Source organism: Ciconia boyciana, chromosome 8 (genome assembly GCF_034638445.1).
Source record: "Ciconia boyciana chromosome 8, ASM3463844v1, whole genome shotgun sequence".
NCBI lineage: Eukaryota > Metazoa > Chordata > Aves > Ciconiiformes > Ciconiidae > Ciconia > Ciconia boyciana.
Window position 1 is genome coordinate 4,496,455 of NC_132941.1, and position 21,735 is coordinate 4,518,189.

A 21,735-nucleotide genomic window follows, 5' to 3' on the forward strand; every position below is an offset into this window, starting at 1 on the left:
ATCTCTGATATTGCAGTACTCAAGGTTATTCAGTTCTTCCTGTATGACATCCTAATCCTCTGTTGCATTGACAATGTTTCTAGACTTTGTATTGTCAGCATTTTCCCCAATTTTTCAGCAGTTTTCTTCTTTTTGTGTCAGGGTCATTAATGAACATACTAAATTAGATGAAATGCAAGACAGATCTTTCAGGAAGTCCACTGGTAACTAATCTAAATTCCTTTCATATCTGATATTCCTTTACAGCAAGCACTACACTGTGGCCAGCTCTCACCTACCATATGAATTATGCATCAATATCCATGTTTCCCAGCATATCACTAGTTTCTCCAACTTAAAAAGGATTTCCAGTGCAGCAAAAGGAGTTATTTACTGATAACCAAATAGATTAAATCTACCACGTTTCCTTTGTCTGGAAAAGCAGTTATTGTAATCAAAGAAATACAGCCAATGAGTTTTGCCTGGAGGAAACCTATGTTGCATCCATTTACCACTATGTCCTTGATTATTGTTTCCCTTGAAATCCACTCTAAAACCTGGCACGCTGCTGAGGTCAGGTCTGTGGTTACATGGATCGCTTCTTTCTTTTTTTGTTCTATTCCCCCTTTCACTTTTCCATCCGTGGACTGGAATCCAACACCATGCTCTTCAAGGGCTCACGCACCACAATGATGCCCACTGGGGAAAAAGCTAAGCCAGTTGTAAGAGTCAGCCAAGGCCCCAGCTGGCTCAGCACCTTGCCGACCTGCCCAAAAGGCTAGTGACTGGTCAAAGCATGGTGCCTCAGTGTGGGATGGTTGATAGTGCCCATTGCTTTGATTCCTGGTCTGATTTAAGCTCATGGTACTTATCTGTGTGACCCTTGCTGTCTGAGAGTCCACCTCTCCCTTTAGCCTCCACCATATACCTGTGACAGTGCTCTGTTTAACAGTCCAAGAGTACAGAAATCAGTCTGTCTCCCTGATTCTGGTCTGTTTGCACCATATTTATTTGTGTTATCATCACAGGTAGATGGGGAGCAGAACAGTTTTGACTTTATTTTGTGAGGTGAAAGTCTTGCAAATAGTAGAATTTGGGGGGGAGCAGTATGATGGAAAACTCCTTGAGAATGTTAGCAAGTTACTTGCAGGGCTGTATGGAAATTATACTAAACTGGAGGGACATATTGGGAGTGTCTGTTAACTGAAGGGACTGAGCTAGACATTTAATGGTTCCAAATGGATATGTTCTTTCATTAATGCAGTCAGACTCTTTTGGAACCTGTACAAATGTTTATCATCCATAAGGTTCAATGGCAACGAGTTCAAAACCTTATCTGTGCCTTGTGCTAAGAAACATCTCCTTTGGTGTGTTTTGAATTTGGTTACATGAAAAAAAGAAAAGAAGGAACAGGCATGGGGAGGGTTTCAAATCATTTTAGTCTGGAAATCTGGCATAAATAGTAATGTTAGCACCCTCTGATCCAAGGAGGCACCACGTAAGAGCTCATTTTGAAGTACTTCCCAAAACTGGAGTTGGGATCTCTAGAATCAGTTTGAGCTTAATGAATTTGCCAGGACTGTGCTGGACACTGTGCAAGACGCGGTGGCTGCAGGCGGCTGAGCAAGCGGGCAATGCTGCGCCCTGGTGGCTGCTCTTCAGGGAAAGCATCCTGGGCTGCCGGCGGTGGGCAGCTGCAGCAGGTCTCCGGCATGTCTTGCAGGAGTAGGAAGCCAAATGCTGTAGACCAGAAAGCCTGAGACTCTTCTGGGCACCTTCGTGAGTGGGTAGCTGATGTCCTGGTGTGGGCACGTCTGGTTATCACCACCCACTAGAAGGAGACAAAATCACATGCCTTCCAGGTTGTAGGCGGTTGATCAAGTACAGCAACAGTCAATCAGTAGTTAATTAGCTACTGAATGACAAAAAGATATTTTCAAGCAAATCCAGCAACTCAACTCAATGAAGCAATTCTGGAAGAGAAGTAAGAGAAGGCTTGGGAACAGACAGAGAGTAAAATGAGGAGGGCTTATGGCTACTGCTAAATGCATTTACATCAAATAATTCAAGACGACTTGCTAGAGCAGAAGTTAATTTGACATTAGTTTTCACATGGAGTCATGAGACAGGTTTCTTAGCTTTAGTGTAAACCCTCAGGCTGGCTTACATCACAGTTTTTCCCATTATAATGTTTGACTCAACAACCTTATGGTTGAACATTTCCTTGTTTTAAAATGTTAAATGATCTGTGCTTCTTTGGTTTGAGGCTCTTCAGGCCAAGTGCAGTCTTTACCCACAAAGAAGGATTAGCAGGATAATCTAGCAAAATATTTAGTTGTGAAATTCACTCCTGCTGCTGCCTGCTGTAATGCTCTTCACACTGTTTGCATCCTGTGGTGTGAGCTGAGGATAAGGCACTGCTTTCCTTGAAAGGCAGGGAATGGACCTGGACACCAGTTGCCCCATCAAAGATACACCAGCCATGGCTCAGGATGGGGGTAACTCCCTGCAAAAGGGCTCTGAGAGTGCTGATATTCTGTGCCTTAGTGTAGTGAGGCAGCTGCCAGCAAGAAGGACACCTACTCCCAGCAGCGCCACACTGAGTCCTCAGAAACTGAGTGATCTGCTTGATTTGGAGGAGGGAGGAGGGAGAATACAATGTCTTCCATTTAAAAAAAAACTTCCCAAGGTGCATGTAAATTATAAAACATTGTCCTGTGGCTGATCTTATAATTGGTGGGAAATTAAAAAAAAATAAAGCTGTCAAAATGATAATCACTAAAGAAAAAAAGAAACCTGTGTGAGTGAAAGTTGGCAAGTCTGTTAGCAGAATGACTACTGTACTGGAAAATTACTGAGCACTGTTTATAAAGGCAATCAGACAGGAATGTTAGTCTTGGAGTCCTACTTTCGACATCAGCAGCTGTATTATTCTACTAGATTCCTTGTACTTTTTTCCAAAAAAAAACCCTTCTTGTGACTGGGTGTGGCATGACCTGTTCCCAAAAGTCAAGATTCACCTGATTATTTTGACCCCAGTATAGCAGAGATATGGTGGAGAATTTCAGAAGTGTGTAGGATGAGAAAGACACAATAGCAGAGTCTGCGTATTTCATGGAAATCATGAGTCCATTTGTAAACAGTGTTTTCTTGCTTCTACGTATTCAAGCATGAACTTAGTTTGATAGCTGTAAGCAAAAAATATCTGACTGTCAATTCCACGTGACTGATTCTCAGAAATCTTTTCCAATTCTCCATGTTAAAATTATCCAATGTGAAATCCTGGCCCCACTGCAAGTTGGTCTGAATTTTGCCTAACATCAGTAGAGCCACAGTTTCACACAGGTACCTCAGAAAACTAAGAGCAACTTGGACATGATTTTGCATCACAAACTGGTGCTAAAGACAACCAGTGCTAACTAGACTTGGAGTTATCCTCATCTGTACAGTAGCGCAACAATGTATGTTAAACTAAAAGGTGCGCAATAAAATCTATTAGAAATAGAACCCTCAGATTACACTGCTTTAGATTAGTTTCTGTCACAAGTGCTTTTTCAGACTAGCTATGTCTTGTTTAGTAGCAAAGTTCCTCTGGTACTTTATTCAGCAGTAGTACAGGCTCTTAACTAGTTGTAGTTAAGAGCCAGTTCCAAAAAAACAGGTTTAATAAAACCAGAAAAATTTGTGTTATTGTATATGTGGTTTTGGTCACATCCACGCTATTATTGTGAAAGTAGGGAAATTAATTTCACTGTAGCGTTGGGGAGGGAACAAAAGTAACGCAATCCCTGTAGATAGTGAGTGCACGTGCGAATGTGTCATGGATGTTTAGTGAGTGGAACAGAACCAGCCTGCAGGCACCAGTCTTCTGCAGGGCTTGAGACAGAAATAACCAGGTGAAATTTAATGGGCTGCAATATTTACCCTAGAACATTTAATGGCTTTATGTTATAAGAGGCTACAAATCTCTGAAAAGTGACCTCATGTCTTTTGATTTCACTCCTCCACCCCATCCTTCAGCCTTGACCCATTTTATCTTCATAGCATTTTTTCCCAAAACCTTAGCTACAAGTCTTCATTTGCAGACATTCATCTCCCCTGGGTTTACGTACATAGTGCTGTAGACAATTTTTTTCCTAGAAAATGTGGGAGTCTTAGGCAAGTAGGTAGAGTGGATAATTCAAGGTTAATGACTAATCCAGACCATAGAAAGATCAAATGATGAACTGAACCTCCAAAAGATATTTCAAGTTTGCTCCAGGGGCCTGCCAGATGCGTGTTGCCAAAGCAGATTAGAGGAAGAACTCCCAATTCCTCAGCAGAGATACTGAGAGGTCAGAGGTTGAGGAAGACTCAGAAGACAGAGATTTAAAACAGCCCTCTCAGATTGCATGTCCTGCCCATCCCAGCTTTTTGAGGCTATAGAAAAACACACCCTTCTGGGCATTTTTTAGCTAGAAAGACAGCCACTGACTGGGTTAAAAAATCTGTGCTTAAAAGCTCATCACTTTCTTCCTAAATCTAACCACCAGCAGGGATCATCTAGCTCTTGAATCTTCTATAGAGGTAAGATTACAAAAAATAATACCATGGATAAAGCCATCCCTATGGTTGTGAGAAAGAAGAGTGTGTTTGTCACATAAATCAGTGCTTGTTGGAAAAATGAGAGGCTCTCCAGGGACTCCAGCTAGAGCACTCACATGGTCCAACAGAAGATAGGTTATAAACAGGGAGGGAAAGACCAAACTGGAAAGAACTGTGGTGTCAAGCAATCCCTAAGATCAGTTTACAGGCTTAAAACATAACTGGAAGCCAAATGCTCTGTATGATATACACAGGGCTTAGTGTACAACAGTTAATTGGCTTAGTTAATAATACAGAGCTAGCCTGGTGTTTTGGGTTAGAACACTGGAATTATTTTTTACATTGTCATAAGAAAAATACTTACCGTTTGTTTAAAAAAATGAAAAATAAGTCTCGTTCTTAAACACATCCAGGTGTGTTCAAAAGGTGTAATGACAGTGTAGAGAGGAAAATCTGTCTGTAGTGTAATTTAATAGTAACCATAATGTGATACTATTTGTACATCACATTTTTCTTCCCTGTGTGTATATTACTTGCAGATAGTAATTATGCTAATACCTTGCTGCACATTCCTCTACCAAATATCAAACTGGCAGGAATTTTCATATTTAATCACTTTATCCATAAATCCCTTGTCTTTCCACTTCAGTTGTGAACGATGTTGTTGAAATATAGTTGCAGTGATTCTGTGTCTTACAGTCACTAAAATAATATTTTCAGCTGCCTATGAAGGGGGCTTCGGGAGAACTGTGGGGGAAGATCAGGGCACTGCCAGTTCTGCACATAGGACTCGCATTTATTTGTTTGCCAGATCATTTTGAAAGCCATTGAACCAAGCAGAGATTTCACTGAGAGGATGAAGTTTTGTGGTCAAAGTGATCATCCCCTTGATGCCTTTGAAAATAGCCTACTTTACTGATACTATTATTATTCAAACATTTAATCTGTCACTTGTCCCTTGGATATGAAACTAAAACCACCACTTTAAAATAGCCTTTAATTTCTAAGTATTTTGATTCCATGTTAGCAGTAGTTGTCACAAGTAGGACAGAGTGGGCTGTGAAGTTTCAGAGATCCCTTACAGTATAGCCCCAGCTTATTTGTAACCATTGGGCTCGCATCAGGGTTGGATGTAACAGGGCTGGATGTGCAGGATCAGTAGCTGAAGCTGGCCATACAGATGCCACTGACAAAAAAGCTGGAGATTGCGTTTTCACCACAGGCACAGCTTTGTATTGATTCTCTGGGTTTTGGCTCATGCCCTGTGCAATCATTCTTGTCATGATGATGATAACATTTGTTTTTTCTGTACCAGTTTTCCGGTTACGCTCTGTCATATCTGTGCTGGAGCGGAACTAACTAGAGACCGTTGAACAGGGTAGAAACAAGGTGATTTCTCCCCTCCACAAGAGCAACAACAGCAAAAAATTTAAAAAGGAATTTTCCTTCCTGAAAAGAAAGTCGTAACCTTACTTCTTAAGGCATCTTGGAAATAGTTGGCATGCTGCGTGCTGCCCATCCTAAATGCAAGCTTACAGACAGCCTCTGCCAAGAATGTATTTTTATCTTTCTCCTTTGCTTTCAGTCCCTTTCCCTTTTTCTTTTGCCAGTAGCTGTAGATCACAGTGAGAGTACAGTGCTGAAGTGAATATTAGTTCAGTGAGGCCTGTACAGAAACCGTTCCCGGCCCTGTGACTCACATTCAGCTCATAAAGCAAAGTCACTCTTTCCCCCTCCATGCCCTTGTTGAGCGGTTCCTTCACCCAGATAGATAACTCCCTCCACATTTGCTCTGACAGGGCAGAGCCCCGCTGATATCAAGGGAGCCTGGCTATTTATTTTCATGAACGCTGATTTCTGCACTTCAAGGCTATTTTTGTCAGTCTTTCAGCCCGAGTATTTGATTACCCAGCTGGCATTTTCCCATTCCGTAAGCAAAATACCAAGCACTCAGCCACAGAGATGCACCAAAACTACTGTCTAGAGAAACACGTTTGGTGTCTTGCCAGCTGTTTTAGCCAACGGAAATTCGCAGATGTGTCAACTGCTTTAATGCACAGAAACATTTGAGCGGGGCCCTGTTCCACAAAAGACAGGTGGCCAGCCTGCCCCATCCTGTCCTGCTCAAACCAAATGGCTTCTGCCTTCACTGTCAACGCAGTCATCAGTGCTGTCACACCAGGTCATCAGTCATAGCATTTGGCAAATGAATTAATGACAATTGTGCCAAGTGAAGATGTTCCTACAAATTGTGCTGAACTGACTTTTCCCTGTTCAGGAATGGGAAGATGGGAAACAGTTGTTTGATTTGTTCAGGAGTTATGCGACAACTTCAAAAGAAGTGTGGTTAATAAGTTGGCATGTATGGTGCTCTACCTGAACTACGGGAGCCTTCAGCAAAATGAAATAGTATTTCTGAGCAGACTTGTTTTTGAGAAGTCTTATTTGAGCCACTTATAACAGACAACCCAGGATGGGGTGACAAGTGAAAGATTCATGGTATAAGGATACTAATCTAGATGACAGTCCTAAATAACAGGCTAGAAGGTCAATTACCTGGTGAGAAAGGCATGATAGCTTTCCGGTGCACAGCACCTACACAGTTATTGTTCCAGTCTTTCACTTCATCCAGGAATGCCTGTAATTACAGAGAACATGTTCCTTATTGACAGATTGCAGGAAGCGTAAAGATCGATGCTCCTTGCCTTTAGGAGAAAAATTGTCCCTCCCTACATACCTCCTAATTCAGATTCTTCTTAGAGAATTTATTCACTGCCTTGTAGCCCATCTCTAACCACAGCGGTGCTTCCAGCACTTGCTGGAGTCAGTGGGAGCCTTTCAGTTGGCCTTAGACTGAGCTGGAAGACAGCGGGGTGAGGTTGCCTCGTTTCCCTTGCATGCCCACAGCCGGAGACTTCTCACAGCAGCAGTGCGTTCCTTACTTTGGAGGAACCCGAAAACCTCACAACCATGTGCTGGGTGTTTGCCAAAGAGCTTTTAAAGACATAACAAAGCAAACAACAAAAAAAAAAAGGCCATGTATTTGTTCCCAGCACACTTTGATCAAAGGGGAAGGAAATGGCCACTGAAATGTGCTTACAAAGCAAATGAATCCCAAAGGTTCAGAGAAACGATGGGTATAGGGAAATACTCCCCACCCCCATCCAGATTGGGTTATGGCACATCCTTGTGAGCTACGGCAGCTTTGAAACAACATTGTAGGATCCTTTCTATAGGGACAATCTTGTCTTTTTAAGTACTTCTTGAGCCATGGCAGTTAAATGCAATTCAGATTTTCCAAGAATGAACAAGGCCAGTTATTTTCCATTTTTGAGGCCCCTAATGCCATGAACTTCAAACAGATGAGATTCCAATGAAACATCCTGGAAAGCCCAACTATGAAAAGTGAAATCTCACCAGCGGCTGTGAGAGGGTGAACTAAAAGTGAGGCAGGAGATGTCTTTGCATTCTAATAGTCTGGGATGTAGATGATTTGTATGCTTTGAGGTCATATAATGTCGGACTAGAGAAGCTGACTCTGGTCCTGGATGTGGGAAAGCCATGTTGGGATAGGTGTCTGGCTGTAGCACCATCTCAGTTTGTACACAGTAAGTATAGGTTCTCTGCACAGCTCCACTGCACAATGAAAATGTACATGCGGATGTAGCAGGGGTTTTCCCAGGTACCTCTCAAAGGCAACAATATTTGTGGGATGGGATGGTCTGCAGACAAGTCTGTCTTTATCTGAGGGAAAAATGCAGCCACATTGTAGAGACTGGGGGTTAAAGGGAGCTATACACAGTTTGTGTTTCTGTCTAGCATGGAGACAGGAGTGGATATTCACTTGTATACCCACCCTTTTCTGCTTTACACACTTCAGCTCCCAAAGGTGATCAGGTGATCTCAGTGTGACGGCAACACAGCACCATTGAAAAACCCACAAATCTAGGAAGAGTTGCTGGTTTCTCACTGGTTTGAAATGAAACATAATGTTTTATCCCACCATTTTTTTAACATTCCTTCTCTGGCTCCTTCCCAGGTGGGTGACTGGCCATTGGAGTCCCTGCTCTGCTACTTGTGAGAAAGGTGTCCAGCACCGGGAAGTGACTTGTGTTTATCAGTTGCAAAATGGCACCTATGTTAACACAAGAGACCTCTACTGCCTTGGCAACAAACCAACAACAGTACAAAACTGTGAAGGACGGGACTGCCTTTCTATCTGGGAAGCATCAGAGTGGTCAAAGGTAGGAACGTGATTCAAGAAAGGAGCCAGACTGCACACAGCTCTGGATACACTGGCCCTAATCCAGCTAAGTGCTTAAAATTAAGCATGTTCTCACGGTCAGCATACTCAGTGCCTCACAGTATTGGGGCACTGGGTAGGACTGTCATTTGTTGAGGTGATCAGTTCAGAGCTGAAGTTTATATTCCATACCGAATGAGTTATTAAGGCATGTTTTAGATATCGTGCTATAGTAACTATATCTTTCCGTCTGAAAACTCTGACCAGCAAGGAAAAAACATTTCACTGACCTGAGGCCAGAAGTGTAGTAACCCACCAGGGCTTCTGGCTCCATTTAAATGCAGTATGAAACAAATACCAGATTTATCAAGCATCTGCATGTTACAGAGAATGTACAATCTTTGGGCCTTATCCAACCTTTTTTTGTGTAATTCCAGGAACATGGAAAAGCTGGTTATACTTTGTATAAAAGATGCATCTCCACATAGTTGCAGAGTTAAGAAATTATTCTCAGATATTATAAATGCATTTCAGATATAAATGATGTGTGTAAGCCTGTGTTTTGTTTAGCAACAGAGTGAACTGGGAGTATGCCTACAGTTCATAGCCAGGACTCGGGTAATACAGGGCAACTTTGTCTGTACCTTGTGAGTAACAGTTCTAATAAGATGTCCATGTTAGTTTTGATATTGTATCTGTTAGGCTTATCTGAATGATGAGAAGATCCTTTCACTCTTGGTGCAGTGCTTACAGCTCTACCAGTCTCATTCCAGACTGGCTGTGTTATGGGACTGTCCAGCAACAGTCATTTCTGTGGGAAGAAATGACATTTCCTTGTTATTCCTCTCTATTTTGAAACAGTGAGCTCCTGTTTAGGAGCTTTGTCAAAGCTTGTGCAAAATATTATTGTTAGAAATTTGCTTAAAACTCACAGAAGCTCAGGATACAAGGGATCTTGCACTGAGGAACAGTGTCTCTTAACAAACACAATGTGATTCCATTGTCCACCTTTTGAACAGGAAATCTTTGTTTGGCAAGTGAGATGCTAGTTAAGTGAGAGTAGTGTTTCCTTTCAGTAGGACGCTGTATCTGTTCACTAATGCATGAGATTCGTTTTCTTTCTGAGTTCTTTCATTTCAAAACATGTGAAGAAACATACCAAAGTTTTAATAAGTTGTCTGATACGTCTTTTGTGTGTTATAGAAGTAACCCTTTCAGATAATGCCCTCTTTATTTCTTATAGCTGAACCAGCTGAACTGTTTATAGCTGAGACTATTCTTATGGTGCAGTTCCTACCTGCTTTACATGGGGAATTTTTACTTGGGTCTTTTGTTAACAATCCCAGGTACTTTTCTCTCCTTTTTATGAAATGGAGTAAGTCAAGTTACAGAAGACTTTTTCCAGAGTGGAAATCTTCCGTATTTGTGACCACGTAGCTCATTTGCAAATACGTAATATTTTTAGATCATTTTTTCAATAACTGGTTTACTTTTCTGTTGATAAATTTATTTACCTTTATTTATTGTGTCTGTAATTGCCCACTCGAGATTTTAAATTTGTTGTTGTTCTGGCACATTTCTGCTATTATGTAGCACAGTTGACTCCAGGACACATTTGATGCTCTGCCAGTTTGAACACTTCTCATAACTAGGACTTTCCTCAGTGGTAATCACTTTAATCCTGAGCAATTTATTCTGATGTTGTGGAGTACATATCACAGTAGTAGTATCATTTTATAAATCAATTTTCTCATGTATGTTTTTGAACTTTTTGGTTATACAACAAAAACCAGTTGACCACATTGATGTCTGGTCCCCAATCAAAAATGTGTGTTTTCAAAGCAAATTCCAATGCAAATCTCCATTGTGGAAAAAATTAAGTTCCCCTTTTATTGCCAAACACTTGGGATTGTTTTGGACAAAGTACTGCTCAACCAATTTTTAATGACAAAGATAGAGACTGTCAGAAAAAGGTGAATGTTTCTACTGTTATGGAACTAGAGTAGAAAAAAATACGGATTTTCTTCAAATAAAGGAGCTGTGTCTTAACTGCAAAGTTGTGTTGCTCCTTTACAAAACCTCATGGGATTTGACTAAGTAATTTGTTAATAAAATAGGACCTAATGATCTCAACTGGACACTCAGGGACTGCACATATTAATTTGTAGACTGCTCTGTTGTGGAATCTCTGTAAAATCTGTATGTTAAGAAATTCTTCATGAAAACAGAGGACTTGAGGAAAGAAAAAAACTCTTGAAGAGGATGATTTATATGTGACCACCAAAGATCTGTTGGAAACCTTTTGCAAATGCTGTTTTGTCTAGGAAAGTATATGCAGTATTAATCTGTGAATGACTTAAAAGCTTGTGGGAAGAACAAACAGTTGGTGTTTTTCCCAGACTTGCTTGTAAAACCCACCTAGAGATTTCTCCTACTGTGAAAAATACTCCCACTTCAGCTTGATTTACTTTGAGTAAATTGGACCGTTTGAAAGATTTTATGTATCATGCTTTGTAGTTTGAGATGAACAAGTGCAACCCTGAGGAGTCCACCCTGAGGACTGCGGAAAATGATATATAATTTGGGAAAGTCTATACAACTTGGGGCAAATTCATGGCTTCAAGGTACCATTTAGGGAGCTCCAGCCTGGGATCTCTGGCAAGTCTTGTGCTCTGAGGAATCCAGCAAAGCAGTTTCTGGAATTTTGCAAAGCCTGGAAGAATTCATCCCCATATCTAGCAAAACTATACAATTGTGCTTGTTACAAAGATGTTACATCCGTAAGGAGGTCATGCCATGAGCAGCACATAGTAAATTAAGTGGAAGATTTCCCAGATTTTCGAGAAGTCACTTTGTAGTGCTCTGAAGTATTTAAAGGCATGTCTGTTTGCTTGCCAGCTCATAAACGCTTGTCATTCATGTCCTTAACAAGGCCAGCAGGTCAGACCTGCCTGGATTGTATTTTTAAGACGGTTAGACAGGCATGCTGAGATTTGTCCATTTGATGTAATTTATATCAAGCTGATGCTTGTTTCCAGCATAGACCCCCTGGATGGAGAAGCTTCTTGGAATATGTTCAAAAGACCTCACAGAATATCTCATATCTTCACTATTTATTCAGTGTCAAATCAACTGTCTTTTCCATGCTGATCCCCTGAAGGGGAGAGCTTGACATGCTAGAGGAGGTTAGTTTTTATCTCAGTTGGTACAGATATCATTTTTCTACCCACCTGTCCCCAGTGGCTCTTCAAGAAAATTTCTCACTCTTAACTACTGCAGTGGCATGAAAATGAAGAGCAGAGAGACTAGCTATGCTGTTGTGTAGTGTCATGCTCTTAGATGGCTGTGACAGTATCAGCAGATCTCTTACTCTATTACTGAACTGGTTATTTAAAACAGAAATTCTGTTTCAGTTCATGCCAGTGTCCTTTTGCCACCTAGTACAGTCAATGAAAACAAGACAAATTCTCCAGTAAAACAGAATTTCCAGCCAGCCGTTAGCAGAGATAACAAATGGGTGACCAGCTATCCCGGCTCTTTAGAAGCTACCTTCATAGTGCCCAGGCACAAAAATATTTGTGGATAATTTGTGCTCACTCGCATGAATGTTTGTTAGAGTGCCCAAATGTTTGAATCAAGTCTTCCTTTGGCAACTGATTCTAGCAGCTCTAGTAGCCTGCTGCTTTCTCAGAGGAGTTCAAACAGTCCCTGCTTATGCTTTTGGTGTTGAGAAGACTGTCTTTCATCCCTGCTGATGCCTGTGGCTAGCTTGCTGGCCATGGTTGGAAGCTGATCACAACACTGTGGCTCACTGAATAGTGCCTCTCCTGAGCTATCCCCTTTGTACATTTGAAGTTCTTCAGAACTAACATAGTGATGAACATATGGCAAAGCAAAGAGTGAAGGTCATGTACGTGTTTCACATGAGAACATGTGTAAGAACTGTGACTTTGCCATGGTATGTACAAACTGTACTGCAGAAATGGGTTTGTAACAGTGGTCTCATGCTACTGGGATTTAAAAATTTATTTATCACCATCATTTTACTCCCATGATGCATCAAGGGATGTGGCACTTCTATGTTTAATCTCAGTGTGTCCTTTTTCAGTATGAATCAAGAGCTCTTAAACACAACATTTAGTGGTTTTTTTGTCCGTTAACACCAATTCTAGCAAAAAGTCAGCTGATATTTTTCAAAGAAGGTTGATTTTCAGAATTGCCATTTTTCATAAGTAAAATATTTCACAAGCAGATATCATGCTTTTCAAATTACTCTTATGTTTGAAAGGGGCTTAGATTATTGGAAGAAAATCTTACGGGTTATCAGTTTTTCTCTGTGTTCATAAAACCAGCTTTTCCTTTTAGCTGTGTTACCAAGATAAAAGTTATCATTGCTAGGCATCATGTAACAGAAAACAAATACCTGTTGTTTTGCAGTGCTCAGCAGACTGTGGCAAGGGGATTCAGAAAAGAACAGTGACGTGCACAAATTCTCAAGGAAAATGTGATGCAGCCACCAGGCCAAGAGACGAGGAAGAGTGTGAGGATCACACAGGCTGTTACGAATGGAAAACAGGCGATTGGTCTAAGGTAACAGTGAACACTAGATGGTATTTTCTTTCTAAGTGCAAAGATCTTCAGAGTGCTTCTGTGTGCTGTCTGTGTTAATTTGCAGTTTAAATATTTGGAAAGAAGGATTTAACTGGTTTTGATTGGAGGTTTTGCTGGGATTTAAAATTTCCCCTTATGCCATTTATAACCCAAACATTGCAACGCAGGCTTATGGATATGACCCAGCAAGTTTTAGAGAAATGTATTCCAAACAGGGTAGAAATGAGTATTAATTGACAGCTTAACCAACCAAAGACAAAACCTACACAAGATTCTCACCACAAGTGGACTCTTGTTGTCAAAAAGCTACTTTATAAACAATGCTGAAACTGCTTTCCATATTTCAAAATGCAAACTCTGAACAGTTCTGGCTAGCAGACTGAATTCTACAGAAAAGAGTTCATTAGCAGTATCTTCCAGGAGTGCAGGGAACTAAGGAGGTGTCCCATGCCCAGCCTGGGCAAGCTAAAAAGAAAATAGCGGAAGGTTCATTTCCTTGAGTCTAAGTATGTGTTAAAAATTTGCACTTCGAGTTAGGAACCTAGTCACTGAGAAAAAGGGAAATCTCACAAGGAGGCTGTGGTGAGAGTTTTGTCTCCCTCAAAGCATCAGTATGGAGCTGAGAAGAGAGCTGGACCTTAGTCTTCTTATCTCACAAGTGATAAATCTGAAGGTTTGGGAGAACTGTTGTTAAACTGAATACTACTGGGGGGAAGCGCAGGGAAGCCTTAGCAGACTCACACAGAAACAGAAGGTAACTGGGAGCGCTCACAGCTGAATTCTGCTCCTCTGCCTCATGCAGGTCCTGCATGCAGAGTCAGACAGTACACTATTTTATTACCACAGATGCAAGACTAGAGCTGTGCAGCCTAATTTCATGTTAGTTTGGGACCTACACAGCATAGTCCAGTCCCAGACTTATTCCAACCACCTGAAATGAAAGCAAGCCATGAATTTAAAGGCAGAGCCAAAACCATCAGTCCCTTCCTCAGGGCTGGATTTTACCTTCACTTAGGCCTGTCTGAACTTAGTTTCTCCAGTGACATCAGTGGAATTAATTCCCGAATGCAGTGGATTAAACCAGAGCAGAGTCTGCTCTGTATTTGCATTCTGCTCTTAAAGTAATAGGTAGTTTTGCTTGGGAAGGAGGCCTGGCAGTGTGAGAAACTCGGCCTTTGCCAGTATTGTTCATAAAGCATCCTTTACATTACTGACTTCATGTTTGCATAAAGAACTAAAATTTCCCAGGAATATTATATTCCAGTTTGGTTTTATCTTATCTTTGTAACTGTACTGTTCTTTAAACAGAAAGCCTACTTTGTGTTCTGGAATGTACGGCATGTGCAGAAACCACTGGGATACAGTAGTTGCATTTTGCTTTCCAAAAACCCAAACTCCAGCAAGCAAAATCCGGTGAAATAGAGGCCCATGATGGGCAAATTGGCTTATCTGCAATTGCATTTTTTTTACATTGTGATTAGGAATTACAAATATTTATAGATATACTCTGTCATAGATACATGAATTTAATGGTGTCAGTGCTGGAGAATGCATTAAGAACCTGCCACATACAAAAGGTCTGGATTTATGCTGAGCCAGGAATTAGTATCACAGAATGTTTAGAGTATTGAACATCATTTTATTCGTAACCTGGCACACAGAGTCCATGCAAGCTGGCCAAAACAAACAGTACCCGTGTGTTAACAGGTGAAATAACATTATTTATTTATTTGTGGAATTTTAAAACATTTTGGCATGCAAATTGACCCGGATTCTCTTTATAGGGAGGAATATGAAATAATTTAGTGTTCAGTGATTACATGGATTGAAAGTTCAGTATTGTATGAATGGTTCCAATCTGATAAAGATGTTGGCTCACTGCTAGAAAGGCTGCAATGATACATTGGTCACAGTAGATAGTGTTGTTGATAGATTTAGTGTCTGCATGTGAGCAGGACAGGATCAGTGCAAAATCACTTGTTATTTGCAATTCTTAACTCAGGATCAGGATCCTCCCTGTGCAGAAGGGCACAAAAGATTATGTGCTGCATATGTGGCCTGCTTCTGTCTGCAGAGAGCTTGTGCCAACTCTCTGCTTCCCAGGAATTTCATCCTGTTTGAGTCCAGCAGGATGTTCTTGGACTTAGATTTGGTTTATAATGAGCATTTAAAATTCTAGACATATTGGTTAATTCTGACTGGACGCTTAGATCACACAATTAGATTCTTATTCTCTGAGTAGAGGGGTAAACAAAAGGCACCACTGGGTTTCTAGAAAAGGGTATGGGTAGATACAATTCTTTGAAGAAAATGTATTGTCCCAGAAACCCAGATAGCTGAAATGTTTGGTGTGGAATTCAATTCTTTGCAAATCCTGAGTGAAGGATTTTCATCATGAGGATCCAGAAGCTTTAATGCAGAGCTCACACTTAGGGGGAGACCCTTTACAGCTATCAGCAGCTCCTCTTTGGTGTTGTCCGGCTTTAAACAGTTCCTCCTTTAAGGAGAAATACAAAGTCTGTGACAGTTAGATTATAGTGAACTCTTTAAAATTCATACTTCCAGGGTAAAATTCCATTGTAAAACATTTGTTGCTGGTGCTGTAAAAATCGCTGTGAGAGAGCTTTGTGCTGACTAAGATGGAAACTTTTTCTATTAATACAAATTGACCGCAGAACAAGCAACAACTTTTTGCAATTAATGCATTGTGCATTTGTTACGTATTGTTAAGCATCATCAGGGAAAGAAGATTTAACTAACAGTAGTAATTATCACAGATTAAAATAAGGGGCTTTGATGCTTTATGTGCAAACAGCTTGCATGGTGACTTGGCCTCCAATCCTTAATTTCCCAAACCAAGATCATTTGAAGATACCAGCAAGTCATGTAAGAAAGAGGCAAAACCTCATTTAGGAAGTCAAGTCCAGATACAACTTGTAAATAGAACAGGCTGTTTGGGTGGTAATGGCAGACTGTTATTTTTATATTAGTAGTAGTAGTATTTATAGAATACATGGACTCTGTGCATGAGAAGACAGATCACTTCCCTAAGGAGCTCCCAGCCCTATATGAGTAACTTGCGTCTGACAGTGATGGACATGGTTATTCTGTATAAGATCTTAGATCCTGTTGCATTCAGAAGGTGCAAGAGTGGGCAGCAGCAAAAGCTCCAAATCTATGCCAGACAAGTTGTGGTTTTATGTTCTTAGACCCTGGATCCACTTCTGTGTAGAAGAGGGCTGGAGGCATGGGCAAGCTGATCTTTAACCTGCACCTACCAGCCAAAACCTTGTCCACTGGCCTTAGTAACGGCTCTGCAGCCATTGCCTGTCCGTGCTCTGAAGAAGAGGAACTTTTTCCATTTTTTGTCAGGTTTATTTGCAGATGGTCCTTACTACCTATTATAGCTGTGGAAAGCATTTGGAGCTAATTGAGCAGATTTAGCAAGCAGTCTTGACTGTGATATTTGTATATTTCCAATGTAGTTGCAGGGTATTTCAAGTGTTGCATGAGGAACCGATATATCTAGTTCACTTTGCAAACACATAGAGCCAGGTTTGTAAAGTTATTTTAAATGTCTTTGAAGTTACCTTTGTTAATGCAGTGCTTGAGATTAACAGACTGTATACTGTAATTCTAAAGACAGTGTATTGTTCTGTTACTAGCAACCTTGTGTAACCTCCATTACCACTGCTATTAAACTTCCAACTTCTCTGCACTACTGCAACTTCTCTCTTAAACCTCTTATCTTAAAGGGATATAATTATTAGTTTTAGCATTTAACACAAACGCAGCATTGGTATTACGAGCTACATAACTAAACTGTTCCTGGCCTGTGAGTCTTTGGACCTAGTAGAAAGATAGATTGCACAGCAAGAGACCCACTGAAGGTGTTAACCTGAAATCATTTTTTTATTGTTGCCTGAATTCTTGAGAATTGCAATTCATTATATCATCCTTTTTTATATATGATGCAATATACAAGTGGGAATTCAAGCCATGTCCCATTCAGTCGTTTCTTCCAAAAGGAAATTCCACATCCAGTTTGCATTCAGTTAAAGAAACAAACATCTCATACACTCTTTCTACTTTGAAATAGCTCCTCCTTGTTTGAAATCTGAGCTGTTAAATGTTCTAGCACTGGAAACATTTTTACATTTTTGTTGTAGTTGTGCTAGTCACAAGAACAAATTGCTCAGTTTCCCAACACTTGCCTAGGTTGCTGAAAATACGCCTCTTGATGCTTTAGCAAGACAGTAGCTCATGATGAATTGTATTTTGCTGACAAACTTTATGTCAAGGATTACATTCCTGTGAAGAATGCACGCAGCTAGTGAACAGAATGTGTCTTTATGTATGTGACTCTCCGGGAAGCTTAGCAGGATGCAGAGCCTGAGTCTGTACCATTCGCCTGCTCCAGGCTGCACTTGAAGGGATCAGCTACAGGACTCTGACTTTGCATTGAAGTCTACCTTGACTCACGCAGTTGAAACCATATGTCCCAAATGATGTGGGGGTGCAAGTGCTGGCCTGCTGCAGGGAGATGCAGGCTTGATGTATTGGCGAGATATGGTGGTGGCAAAGATCAGTTGTGCTTGAAGGTCAACAGCGCTAGGGACTGCTTTCTAGCTACCCAAGGCTCCCCCCCCAGCCATGTCCTCAGCTCTCTACCCTTCTGCTCTAGTAATAACGTAGCAGGAAGAGCGCTCAGGTGCAAATGCACAGGCCAAGGCTGTATTTTTTTAGTTCCTTTTCTCCAGTTGACTTTTCAACTCTTCTAGGGTATAACTGAAGAGGCAAGATTATATAGCGGAAGCAATTCTCCAGAAGACTTCTATGGATTTTTCTTCATTTCCAGTTTTACTTCATTATTTCACTGTGTTATATGCCTCGACATACTCTATTTCCATCCTGTGACTGAAGTATTGTATTTCAAGCCAATAGCACAGAATGGTTCAGGGTTCCCAGTTTCACTTTTTTGGCTATTCTCCTTTTAACTGGTATTATATCAAGGAAGGTAGAATTTCAAGCAAGATACACTAGCTCCATCGTTAGTGCTGACTTTCACAAGGGTGCATTTTCAGCTTTGTGGGCAGAAGTTTAAACATGCAACTTCTGTCCCTCAGGCAACAATTTAGCTCATTAACCTATTATATTACATAGTCCAATGAAAAGATTTTTAGAAGAAGAAAGATACATAGAAGCCTTGTAATATATTGGCTTTGCCATATTTTTTCTTTGCAGTTACAGTAGATGCTCTGTAAATACTAAGGCCTGTATTAATCTCAGATAACCCAATGTAAATCCAGGGTAACTGACTTTCATTCTTCCCTACAACCCATTGGCCACAAGCCAAGGATCTCACTCAGCACAGTGGGTCAGATATCAGTCTCTCTTACATTAGTGTAAATCCAGATTAATTCAGCCACTTAAGTTAATGCAGGCTTATGCCAATACCATGCAGATCAGAATCTGACCTGCCAGACTGTGCAAGATCTTTGGGTCTTGTGTAGGAACCATCCCAGATTCATGCGCCCAGGTGAAAACAGAAATATACGATCTGTCAAGCTGGGCTTCAACTAGGAGAGAAAGCAGAGGAGAAATCTTTTTCTACCACTTTACATCTCGTATAACCACCTGGCACAACTTTCACTGGATTCAGAAAGATTGTACACTCCAGAAACTGGAAAGCACTAGTAAGGATCAGCTTGGCAAAGTGTGATGTTAAATAATACTCTTGTTGCCAAATAGTGTCAGTAGTGATAAAGCACATCTGAAAAATTACCTATAGCCACCTGCCCTCCCTGGACATCAATAGTTGCCAATTTCTTTACAGTATTTTGCTCAGCCTATGAAATGCTGGCTACAGGTTCTCATCCCAGGAGAATATTAGCAGCAGGGAGGAAAAAAATCTAATTTTCTATAAGAAAAATACTGGGTTTATGCCAGACATTGAGGTGTTTCATACTGAAGATCAGCAGTCATTCATCACAATGGGTGGTAACAAGGATTTTGTAATTGCAAATTAATTGTTTTGGCAGTAGATTGTATTCTCTAAGAGATAAAACCCCTAGCCTTGCAGTGCACCAAAAACATGTTGGGGTTGGGTTTTGGGTTTTTTTTGTTCAAAAAATACTCTACAATGTTCCAGTGCCAGGAAGGCATGTTTTCCGAGTTCCAAATGTTTGGGAACATCAACAAAATCCTCTATACGCCTCACTCTTAATGATTAATTCACGTTACGTGATAAGAAGAGCAAATCAAGGACAGCTGTGGTTTAAAAGGTATATTCAAAGCTGTTGTAAATATAGAAGCAAACTGTCCTTTGTTCTAACATTCATTACAAATTCATGGCTTGACCTGCCATCTGTTTATGATAAACTATGGACAACTTGTTAATTCTTCATAAAGGTCATAACTAAGTTCATCTTCTTCTACCTTGGAGAAAATAACTTTTCTGGTTGAATTCAGAGAAAACTCCACAGGAGGGATGGTCGCTTAAAACTGCAGTCACACATCACAGCTGACAGACCCTTTCCTGCCTCTTAGTCACTTTGGCTCAGCGAACAACTTCATGATTTATGGCTGCTCATGTGCATTCAGCACCATAGCTAGAAACTGATGTTGGAAGATTGTCTGCAGGCCTCACTGATGCAAATCAGTTGTTCTCCAGAAGGTGATAGAGCTGGATTTGACAGGAGAGGACCCAACAAGCTTTAGTATTCAAACCCTCTGCTTTGGTCCTAGGCATGACCAGAAGCCAGAGTATCAGAGTATCCTAAACCTAACTACTGCCCCTATGGACTGCTCTAAGTTGTACTGCTAGTTGTGGTTCCCCATGGTTTGTTCCTCTGGCACATGATCACTGATGTGCAAACCACAGCCTTTCTTGCCAACAGCTAGTCTCAAAATACCCCTGGCTACAAAGGGTGAGAACAAATGGCCCAAAATTGGTTATATCAGCCAGGGACACTCCTCAATTTGGCAAAGTTGTTGCCAGTATTCTAGTAAAAATTTCATGTAGCCCTTGAGAAAGGAAGATGAAAAGCCATAGCTCTGCATTTCTGAAGTAGAATGGTACCCTCTTGAGTTATGATGAGCTAAAAACATCACCTTTAGTTTAACCTCCATTGGGGAAATGCATGGAATAAAATAGATGTCTGTGTGAGAGAAAGCTAGTGTTTGTTTTACAAAGCAGAAACCACCCCTCTCTTCTACTGCAGTGAAATCAATTTTGTTTATAATACTATGGGCCAAATCACTGACCCACCAAAGTCAATGGCCAACTCCCAATGACTTCAGTGAGTTAAGGATTTCAGCATAAAAGGAAGATTCTGGCACATGGCTTGTAGTTTACATATGACAGCGCTCCAAGGCTCTTGGTTATTTTTTCATCATCTTCACTGTCAGTGCAGGGCTTGCTGGAGTTTTCTCTGTTCCCTTTATGATTTTATTCCACAAACTTAAGTAAAAGGGAAATGAACCATCCTCAATCCAGAAGAAGGGTTCTGAGAAAAAGACTTGGACCACTGAAGTAAAAGCCTCAGAAGGGGAGACATGAGGGGAGCCATGTCCACGTTCCCGCTGCTATTTCACAAATCTGTCACCTTGGGCTGCTTAAAGCCCAGCCCAAGGCCCTTCTACTGCCTTGTACCACCAAGTAGAACTGATCGCTCTATTGTGGACAAACTTAGAAATATAGTTTTCATACCTCCACTGGAAACAATGCATTTTAGGAAAGAAAGTTTATATGAGTTCAGCTCGTATTAACTACAGACTTTTGTATGGTCATGGGTCCATCACTTAACTGAATTCACATCACTGAGTCCTAGCCATCTGACAGGTAGATGCCTTGTTTGAGATAGTAGTTAGGCTCCATTTACAGTTATTGTAAGACAGGCAGCTCCAGTTTTATCTCTTTTCCTTAGTAAAGGTTGAATTGCCCCTTGAAGTGGTGATCTCTCTCTGCTGACTGCAAAGAGAATGTAAACAGAGCTAGGTCAGTAAGATGAATCCCACCCCTTTTACTCTTTGATTTTCTGTCCCCCCATCTGTGAAACGTCTTTAGCTATCGTCAGAGGTGTAAATATTGTATAATGGCACTAAAACAAGGTTGAGCCTCTATCTAAACTTGTGCTAACTGCCAGCCCCAGTCGATGCAGCTGTAGTTGGAAACCTAGGCATGGAAAGTGAAGAGATGCTGACTACAGTGCTGGCTGGCCATGTCATTCCCCTGGGGACTGTAAGCTACAGAAACCAAGTCCTGCTCACGCCTTTGAGGCAATGACTGCTCCTTGTTTGCACAACAATTTGCACAG

General features: G+C 40.9%; 1 protein-coding gene across 3 annotated transcripts in view; it reads left to right on the forward strand.

The window, feature by feature from the left end:
- ADAMTS17 (ADAM metallopeptidase with thrombospondin type 1 motif 17) overlaps positions 1–21,735 on the forward strand; it is a 201,402-nt gene that overhangs the window by 166,240 nt on the left and 13,427 nt on the right. For all 3 annotated transcript variants that reach the window (XM_072870584.1, XM_072870586.1, XM_072870587.1), the window contains 2 exons: positions 8,603–8,807; positions 13,244–13,396. In XM_072870584.1, coding sequence (XP_072726685.1) covers positions 8,603–8,807; positions 13,244–13,396 — 358 coding nt within the window. The remainder of the gene's footprint in view (positions 1–8,602; positions 8,808–13,243; positions 13,397–21,735) is intronic.